The 10950-nt window shown below is 37.0% G+C and overlaps 1 protein-coding gene across 1 annotated transcript; it reads left to right on the top strand.

The window, feature by feature from the left end:
- Positions 1-543: 543 nt before the first annotated feature.
- Positions 544-10926, top strand: LOC308387105 (organic cation/carnitine transporter 2-like; the record flags this gene model as incomplete). The annotated part of the gene is made up of 10 exons (XM_080866993.1): positions 544-1023; positions 1464-1567; positions 2759-2913; positions 3017-3188; positions 3424-3550; positions 5413-5510; positions 7943-8157; positions 8393-8575; positions 9084-9219; positions 10152-10926. The coding sequence occupies 10 exons, from the start codon at positions 544-546 to the stop codon at positions 10255-10257; spliced, it is 1776 nt and encodes a 591-aa protein (XP_080723119.1). The 3' UTR covers positions 10258-10926.
- Positions 10927-10950: the final 24 nt, after the last annotated feature.

Below are 10950 nucleotides of genomic sequence, written 5' to 3'. Positions count from 1 at the left end.
ACTTTTCCGTCACAGTGATTTGCTTGCTCTTTGAAACAGCTGTCTTAGCAGATAAATCCAATGCACATTTTATTGTTGTACCTCAGGAAAAAAGCTTTGGCTGATGTAAATCAGCATAGATCATGGCAGCTAATTAAAGCATATACAAAAGGACACTTGTGTAAATCGAATCAAGTATTTTGCTGTCATTATTACTTTGAAATTATTTTAAAATCAGTAATGTTTTATTTGTGCTTTTGAGTATTAGGAAATAGAAATGAGAGATGCTGTAGCTGTCATAATGCACGTGGACTAAAATGCAATAAAAATCGATATGGCTACAGTTTCTATACATATATTAGGAATAACAACGTATGCCTCTTTTAGTTCAGTACAGATAAAAGCAGACCTTTGGGGGCTTAACAATGTATTATTGCGTCATGCAGTTTAAATCACGGATTGCCCCTTTAAAGACAAGTTAATTTGGGGAACTTGGACAACAATTAAAACGGCGCGAGGTGGGAGGGATGGTTTAGTAGTTGAAACAAAAGCTCTGCTTAAGAAATGCCCACTCCAGTCACCATTTCATTTTTCTTAACTCTGGCCCACTGTGTGAACCCTGAGCCGACAGAAACCAGTAAGATGACGGACTATGAAACTTCAACGGCTTTCCTCGGAGAGTGGGGATGTTTCCAGCAGCAGGTGTTTTTTCTCCTTTCTTTGACCGTCATCCCTAACGGTTTGACTGGCCTTTCCACGGTGTTCCTAGCCGACACGCCGTCCCACCACTGCCTCATACCCGCGCAACTCAACCTCACCCCCGCGTGGAGGAACAGCAGCATCCCGCTGGAGCAAGAGAGCAGCCAAGGTGGCGCGTTGGTGCGCAGCAGGTGTTCCAGATACAAACTTGTTGATATCCTCAGTTTCTCTGAAAAAGGCTTGCTGCCCGACGTTGATGTGAATCTGTCTACTGTGCCGAAAGAAAGTTGCTTGGACGGATGGGAGTATGACCAGAGCATCTACATTTCTACAATCATATCGGAGGTATATATACACACCTTTTTTCTAAATGCGGAAAAGGCTGCTTCTGCTTTTATGCTGAGGTAGAGCTAGGCGACTGTGTATAGCCGTATAGGTTAAATGTTGTGATATACAGGAAGTGTGTTAGCTAAACTCGTGTTATTATGGGAATTCATCACAAAGTCAAACAAGATGTGGCAACATTTTCTCAAATAACACAAAATCTCTAATTCGTGGAAAACTGGCCCTAGGTTGTGTGGTTTACAGGAACAATGCTGTTTTATGCTTTTAGATTGTTGTTTAACATCTGAAACACACTGGGCTGTTTGTTTTTTCTTGAAGAGAAAACAACAACAACAACAACAACAACAACAACAACAACAACAACAACAGTGTGTTGTTGTTGTCTGCACTGTATATAGAGTGTGATCTGCACTGTATATATCTTCTATGTGTTTTTTCAGTGGGACCTGGTTTGTGATGAAAGCTGGAAGAAACCACTGACTTCTTCTTTCTTCTTCTGTGGAGTTCTCACCGGTTCTTTCATTTCAGGACAGCTCTCTGACAGGTTATGGACAAGATAGCTTAATTCAGTTAAATTCTACTTATTATTATCAATTTTTAAATTCTAGTCCTATGCTTCAAAGTTGAGCTAGAGTACTATTGATCTACTGAATGAACACATGTGGAGTAATGTGACCTAGCACATCTAATCTAGTATTTACTGAGGAATAGTTTTTTAAAAAAACTTTTATGCCCAGCTGTATATTAATATAGCTAATCCTACCACAATATGTGTTAGATATGATATAGAAATAAATGCCCTTAAGCTCATATCTATTGCTACAGAACTAAGCTGTTGAACAAAAGTCACTGCATACAGTAGGCTAATCAGGATGCTCAAGTTAATTATACACTTTTCATTCCACAACTCCGTGTCACAGCATCAGTGAATCACAAAATGATAAAATTTTGAGCCGCATGTTAATCATCCAGATTAGTTTTTTAAAAACACATAAATTTATATTTATTAGCAAAACAGTGTCAAACCACATGCTACAAATGTTTTACCACGTGTCCTGATACTAAACTGGTCAGCTTCCAGTCGAGACCAGCTATCTATAGCTCTGCTGTACTATGAAACAAAAAAAATAAAACAAGAAAGGACCCTATGCAAGGCAAGATATCTCTCTTTTCAAACTATTGCAAGTATTGCAAAAAAAAAGAAAAAAGAAAAACAGGCCTTAGAACAAATTTAGATGATTCATAACTCATTGCATTTTGTTTTTATTGAAAGCAGCTCTTGCATAATCCCTCACAAAGTCTAAACACATTTCCAGCACAACTCAGAAGCCAAGTTGGGTTAAAGGGGAAATCCATTGTTACTCATTAGAGTAAGATTTTTTTTTTGGGGGGGGGCAAACTTAAATAATTAATTGTTTGCTTATGTCTCAGAAAACCACACAATTTCAGACTATTTCATTTGTACTGGACGGAAGCTAATGGCTGGGGCGAGGATGAACTATCCAGTAAAGTTGCTGTAAAACAAAATTGTAATTAAAAAGAAGCAAAGAGATGCAGTGTCAGGGGATTGGTCAGTCTATATGGTATTGGTAGTCATTAAGTGCACATGTCATCTCATTGAAGTACACGTAGAAAAAAAGAATATATGAGACCTTATTGTTGTTGTGAATTTGACTGACTCTCCCACTTTATAAAACATGCTGATTTGTTCAGTCTTGCTGTATTTCAATTTCAGGTATGGGAGAAAAATAGTTCTGTTTGCTACTCAGGCAATTCAGACGGTATTCACATTGATCCAGGTCTTCTCTCCATCTTGGACGGCGTTCTGCGCCCTGTTCTTTGTCGTTGGTGTGGGCCACATTTCCAACTATGTGGCTGCGTTTGTGTTAGGTACTCTATTCAAAAGTTTTCAGATATGTTTTTTATAATACAAAACTTTTATGTAATGTAACTTGTAATTTGAATGTTTTTTATTTATTTATAATTTTCCAAGGAGCGGAGATATTAAGCCCATATGTGCGGACTGTTTATACCACGGCGGGTGTGAATCTGTTCTTTGCTGGGGGCTACATGCTTTTGCCGTTCTTTGGTTTCTTCATCAGGGACTGGAGGATGCTCCTCTTAGGCATTTCACTGCCTGGCTTCTTCTTTGTGCCTCTCTGGTGGTAGGTAGGTGTGTGTGTGACTGTACATGTTACGGTAACTGATAATGCACAGCTGTACATCTGGGGAGTGTTAGGATTTTTTTTTAGGGTAATCAAATTATTTTCCCTTGGATCCTTTTTAATGAAGCCAGTACAAAATATTGACAAAACATTTACATGATGTCCTGACTGCGCTTTCTTTGGTTTGAAAAGACTGAGCCTCTGTTTCTGCCCCCTCTTTTGTTTAATGAAAAAGGTTTATCCCAGAGTCTCCTCGGTGGCTACTCTCTCAGGGAAGGATAGAAGAAGCTGAGGCCATAATCAGAGACGCTGCTAAGAAGAACAAGGTGGAGCCTCCATCAGTCATCTTTAGTCTCTTGCAGGTGAGACCTTTTTTTGGGTGCAGTGCTAGAGAAGCGGCAGTTCTTTTAAAATATTTAGGGAAGACAAAAATGCCTTATCTGTCAGTGTTTTCTCTGTAACTGAAAATCTGTTACTGTCACTACACAAATAATTTAGAAAGAAGGCTGTTTTACTGGAGACAGGATTGCTGTTTTTCATTTGTTTTCAGAAATCACTTAGACACTATAATATTAATGACTGAACAAGATAGTAAGACGGTAAATATTTCTTCTTTTCCAGGAAAATTACAATGCATACACCTACAATTAAACCATGTCACTATGTTTTTTAATGTTCCAACTGAATTTTCAGTATTTCTAGGTGAAAGGGCAAGAAGCATGAACCTTTTCAGGTTCACTGCTCAGTGTGCATTGAGAGGTAATCATTTACTGTTTTCCTGTTTTCTGCATGAATGAACGTTAATCTGGCGGCTAACAGACAGACATGTTGTCAAGGTTCATTTAACACCTTTCCTTCTTGCACTCTTGCACTGGATAATGTGCCTTTTAACTATTGAAGGAAGTCGACTTTAATCGACAAGGAGTTTTCAACGTGCTGAAAAGAACACCAAGCACTGTTATATTGTGCTTGAGTACAGCTATACATGTGTTATGAGCCTAAATGTGCATAGGTTAGATACGTTAGCTGGTAAATGGTTGAGTATATGGTTAAACCTGTAAGGCCTAAACTTTAACAGCAGTTGAACAAAAGTGTCTATTGTGTAAGAACTGATTAAACCTGTAACTGCAAATAAAGGTAAGTTTATGAAAGAAGCTGTGAAGACAACATGTTTCTTAATATTACCTTGGTTTTTGTCTACCTGAATTCACTTCATAGACAACTGTCTATTAAAAATGAAAGACACCATTACCAAGAAACTGAAAAGAACCCTTAAATCCAAAAAAATGGTAGATTTCCGAGATTGAAACATGAAATAAATCAAACTGTTAATTGCAGTAATAGTGTTCATTGTTAAAAAAAAAAAAAGATCACATGCTTAATAATGGAAAATTACCAGTTGAACTCTACAAAAGAACTTTAAAAAGTGGGTCTGTTTTTTTCCACAATGCATTCCTCCATTCAGATGACCTCTGTGTTATTTTTTTCAACTTTGGTTTCTTGAACTCTATTCAAGAAACCAAATTGCCACATTCATGAACTTTATCCTGCGCAGCAATCTCTCCCCCTTAGAGATAATGTACCCTTTGCATGGGTTACAAAATGTTGCTTTTTTTTCTCTATCTGTTTATTGTAACTAGGTCTAGAACAATATAGACGTCCAATGTCTTTATGGATGCACATTTTTTTTAATTTTTGTGAACAGATCTGCTAAAAAATGTGTAGAGTTAGCATTTATTTGGTGTCATTTCTGGAAACTGGGAGTGGATTATGGTGGTTTTTGAGGGATTGTTTTTTTGGGGGGAATAAAAAGCTGAATACTTGACTGCTGTCTGTTTCAAATTATAAACATCTGTCTCAAGCAATCCATGGGGATATGATTAGCTTACAAATGTGGTATTACTGCAAATGGCAGTATAATATGCGGTTTAGGGGATATAAATGCATTCCCTCCCCCAACTTTATTATTATACACATAAATATTGGCTCATTTAAATTAAAATCCTCACAGTTGAATATACTGTACACACACACACACACACACACACACACACACACACACACACACACACACACACACACACACACACACACACATATATATATACATATATATGGAAAATCTGACCCTGAACCCACAAGCTTCTCTCTCGTTACATTACTTCCAGACTGATGGCTCTGCTTGTTAAGTGTTTGTTATTCCACATGCATCGATGCCCTGCAGGAACAACTTAAGCCTGAGAAGAGAAGGGCCCACAACATCTGTGACCTGCTTCGTTCTCGAAACATCCGCTGGATCTCTGTCACGCTGTGGCTGATCTGGTGAGTCCCTGCTGTCCCACCTGACCCTCACATTTGGTACCGTGACCCTACACACACAGCTACACACATTCAAGCACTCACATGTAGGCATAAACACACACAACTGCTCACATTCACATAAAAAGTTTTAACCTGTTCATGCATCACTTTAACCACATGTCAGCCTGTTTCACTAACAACAAATAATGACCTGTCGGGTGCTGTGAAGCCTGCAACTAAGATCAAAATCAGGTTTTGCGTAACTGCACAGTATGCCTGTATTCGCCCTGTGCACGCTTCCTTGCTGAGTCCGAAAACAGATGCAGCTGCATTTCTGTTTGATCAGGAAACAATTCAATCTAGCTTTACACAGTTAAGTCTTTGCTAGTGGATAAGATTATATTTTTCTTAACCTCTGAAGTTAAAAATATTAATATGAAAATATTTTTAGGATGCATATCCTGAAAATATCAATTGGAATAAATATGTATTCACACATTGCATATTACAAATAACTGACTTATAAAACTCAAATTTTTCATTTCTCTTTCTATTAAAAACTTGTTTTGAGTGCTTTAGGGTTCCTGTAGGGGAAACCCAAGATAAGGTTGAGTTGTGGTTCTTGTTTGGCTTGCTGTTATAATATTTAGCTAGTCACCTTGTATATAAACGGGCGGCTGTGGCTACAGTGTAGCTTGCCATCACCAGTGTGTGAATGTGTGTGTGAATGGGTGGATGACTGAATGTGTAAAGCGCTTTGGGGTCCTTAGGGACTGGTGAAGCGCTATACAAATACAGGCCATTTACCATTTACCATAAACTAAAAAATGGACAAAGACTGCAATGGTTTCTATCTGCTTTGAAGTTGTGGTTTTATGTGTTGCAGTCTTATTATTTTAGCCAAAATTGTCAATTTTTGGACGTTGATGTGCTAAACAAGCTAGCAATGCTAGCTAGCTTGGTTAGCAAGGCATATCCATACACATTATAGATGCATTGCACACACAAAGATACCTGTTAGTTAGTGTTAACATACTAAAAAAAAAAAGAATTTCAGTTCAGTGACTTTAATTAGCTTAAATGAAATGTGGCACAGAACTGGGAACCTAGAGCTGGGAACCGAGTTTAAAACATAGATGTAGCTTGAAAAAATGTTGCCAATACAAAAGTGACTGAAGCCTACATTCTTCAGAAATCAATGGATGAAGTTGCAGTAGCTGCAGCCATCTTAAAACTGTCTATGCCGCTCACTCAGTGTAACCATGTTCCTTATCTGCCATAACTTTGAGGCTTAAGGCAACTTTTGAAAAAAGACAAAAATAAAACTAAGTCCCCTATCAATATAAAAGGAAAAAAATAGCTCTAGGTTTATTTTGTTTCTTTCTAGGCATAAAAACTGTAAAGTACGGAAGCGTAGAGCAGCCACCCAGGCAAAAGAAAAACAGAGCTATATCATGTTATAACGTGAGAAGTTTATTGTTCTAACAATATACTTTTCATGTTTGTACAATATACTATCACGTTAGTACAAAATACTTTTCACGTTTGAACAACATAATATCACGTTATTACAACATACATAATTATCATGTTTGTACAATATAATATTTATATTGTACGAACGTGAAAGGTTTTTGTTATAACGTGATAATTATGTATATTGTAATACTTTATAGGATATTGTACAAACATGAAAAGTATATAGTTAGAAAAATAAACTTTTCACGTTATAACGTGATATAGCTCTATTTATTTTATTTTATTTTTTGCCTGGCTGGCAGCTCTATGCTTCAGTAGTAAAGTACTTCAGGGCTTTTGATGCCATTATCAACTGACCCTAGAAAATTTCATCTTGGCTTTGTTTTTCAGCACTTGAAGGAACCACTTGGACACTCACTAACTGTGTTTATCTGCACTTTTAAAAGTCAAACAAAATTCTAAAATGGATGTTCTTAAAACATTATGAAGCTCTACAAAGCTATGACAAACTTATGTTACACCACCTAAAATACTAGATTTAGCCTTTCATCTATACCACTTCTCACTTTTAGTGGAGGTTTTGTAGATGTTGCCATCACAACATCTACAGCAGGGGTGCCCAATCCCGGTCCTCGAGAGCTGCCGTCCTGCAGCTTTTATATGCATCCTTGTTCCCACACACCCGAATCAAATGAATGGCTTGTTATCAGGCCTTTGCCAAACACGATGGCATGCTGAAGAGGTAATCAAACCATTTGATTCAGCTGTGTTGGAGTAGGGATGCATCTAAAAGCTGCAGGATAGTAGCTCTCGAGGACTGGGATTGGGCAGCCCTGATCTACAGTGTCAAACCACCAAAAAACTAAAGTCTGTTGTTGATACAATGTTTCGTTATGTTTCTGACTACTTTGTAGTGCCATACTATTGAGATGTACAGAATAAGGATACAAAATGGACACTTTATATCCTCACAGGAACACCTTGACCATTGCCTACTTTGCTGTTTCCCTGAACACGGCAAACCTTCATGGGAATGTGCACTTCAACTGTTTCCTGTCAGCTCTGGTGGAGATACCAGCCTACATTTTGTCATGGACTATGTTTCGCTGGTGTTCCAGACGGCTGACTTTGTCCTCATCATTGTCCATGGGAGGGTTGTTTCTGCTACTCATTCAGCTTATTCCAACACGTATGGCACTTAAATGTTTTGTTCAAAACTGATTTATTATAGCTGTAATTTCTGGCAATCTTTAACTAGTTTTTTTTATATCATTATATATTATGTTCACATGTTCTATTTTGAGTGTTGTTCTCATATTTATTGATTAAGTACAGTCATTTTCAATCTTTTGCAAAACTATACCGCTGTTTGAACAAATAACTTACATCAAACCTCAAACAATTTAATGTGTTTTTCCCTGTAGATCTGTTCTCTTTGGCGATAGCACTGGAGATGATAGGGAAGTTTGCAGTGACGACAGCGTATTCTTTGGTCTACGCCTTCACAGCTGAGATCTACCCAACTGTGCTGAGAAATACAGCTCTCGGTGCCTGTTCTATGGCCTCCAGAATAGGAAGCATTACTGCTCCGTTCTTCATTTACTTAAGTAAGGATCTTCTGTCCTCTCTTTAAAGTTGTGTTAATCACTGGTCATAAGGATGAAAAAGAAACACATTTAAAGTGAGGAGAACATATGCTAAGCATCCTGCCATTACATCTAGCTTATTCTTAGTTTCTCGTTAAATGAAGATGTGTTTATGCATTTCTTTTCATCTATTTTAGTAAATACTCTGTCACAGGGCTTGATCATTTAGACGTTCAGAGTCAGATAACTTGGCATTTTGAAGTTTGGAGTTAAACTAACTCCTCAAGGAAACCAGACCACACACGTCCAAGGAGAACATAGCAACTTAGAAATGTCCCAACTAGAACTAAACAACAAGAAATACCACCAGCTGAAGTATAATAGAAGACTTGATTAGCAATCAGAAAGGAAACAACAGCCTTCAGTTAAAATTTACAAGTTTCTTAGCATTTAAGGGATTTTTTTTTTGTAACCATTGTAGGCAAGGTTGCTTTTGACTTTCTTAACTTCCTTTGATATGTTGCCACAGGAAGCTATTCCGTTTCACTGCCTTACATCCTTATGGGAAGCCTTACAGCCTTAGCAGGGTTGCTGAGTCTCCTGCTGCCTGAGAGCTTTGGAATGCCTTTGCCTGAGACCATTGATCACATGCAGCACTTTCCCGGGTAAAGAAAGAGTTTCATTATAGAGTGAGATTAGGTAAAAATATTATTTTGCTATTTTTTTCAGTGTAGTTTAAATTCACAATTGTTGTAGTTTGGTAGTTTTACTTTCCCGTGTTATAAAGAGGGGCCAATCTTTCGATTTTTAATAGTTTTAAACATAAAGTTTAAATTTCTTTTTTCTTGTATCACAATTTTATGCCATTATATTTTTTTTTTCAAAAAATGTGTTTGCTTAAATTTGAAAGATTACTCTTTTACCCAACTCTGTTAATTTTTGGTGTGTTATTTAGTTCACAAGCTCAAATACATTTGCCCTTTGATTATTTTTCACAACAGCTAAACTGAATGTGCAAAGATTAGATTCTTGCTTGTTTAATAAGTAATGTCTATTTGCATATATTGAAAACACCCTCATCTGCCCTGCATCTTGCCTACATGCAGTTAGTATCAGGGATTATCGTCATGTAATATATATTTCTCAATATATTTGTCATAGCTACAAATGTGTTTAATCAGAAAAGGTAAAAAAAAAAACTATGATAAAAAGCTCACTGCATAAAAGACTGACTGTGCTTTGCTGTCATCTTGACCATGTCTATATGTCTAAATGCATTGAGTTGCTTAGATATATGTGTTCATGAGCAGTTGAACCTATTGAAGTGGACAGTGAGTGTATGCAATATACTGAAATGATAACCAAAACAATTGCACCATAGTTTACAATATTTTATTGGTGTCACTATCATTTAGTAACTCGCAAATTTACCCAGATTCGCCCAGTCTGGTCAGCCAATCCCATATAACAGATATTAAAACATTTAGTGGGAATCAGATAATTGTTTGACAAGTGTTTCCACTTCCTCTTTAGTCCAGGACAGAAAATCAACAGAAAATGCTTGATTATGACTTTATTTTTTCTTCCTTCTCTGTAGATGCTGTCAGAGAAAGCCTTATACTCTCACACACATGAGAGAAGAGGAAAATGCTCCTGAAAGAAAAGACTACATAAACAAGGAGAAAAGTGAAAATCTGACTTGATTCGAATCACTGGATGAGCAGAGATTGTGTACTCGTTTCCACTAAGTGACCTCTTTAAGGACGTAGGTAAAATTATTGCTGTGTTGTCACTGGATGTATAAAATTATATCAGTTCAAGGGGACCAGAGAGGTAATTTCCTTACAAAACTGGAAAATATTTTTTTACATTATAGCAAAAAAAATATTATAAAAGGAAGCTTATACTCACCACCAATTTGACAACATTAGGATGTACAGTAGGAAACTTGAAAGAGTAACTTGCAGAAAGCTTGTAGAAATTCAGTAATTTGCTTAGAATATAGTGGGAATACATAATGCATTTAATGCATTTTTAATGGAAGGTTTATTCATTAATTGCTTACCATGAACCATGATCTGTCCATGATCTGCCACTCTGAATGACATCATACATGAGTATGCCATAAAATACCCAGATACCACAAAGTAATTCTGATTGTGATGATAAGACACCAGGAAGTAGACCGGCTAGTAGTAGATTGATAGTAGAAAATAGTAGATCAGCTCAAGGCCACAACTTAAGGGGGACTTGTAAAAACAAACACACAAACAAGTAACCATTATAATCTAATGTAATAAAAATAATGTTTTCTTTGGATTCAGCTGTTAATCAGATGCAACCAATTACATGGTGCTGCAGGTCAGAAGAAGTTCTATAGCAGGGGTGTCAAACTC

This window comes from Rhamphochromis sp. 'chilingali' (assembly GCF_963969265.1).
Source record: "Rhamphochromis sp. 'chilingali' genome assembly, chromosome: 19".
In the NCBI taxonomy this organism is placed as follows: domain Eukaryota; kingdom Metazoa; phylum Chordata; class Actinopteri; order Cichliformes; family Cichlidae; genus Rhamphochromis; species Rhamphochromis sp. 'chilingali'.
This window is presented reverse-complemented; position numbering and strand designations above follow the sequence as displayed.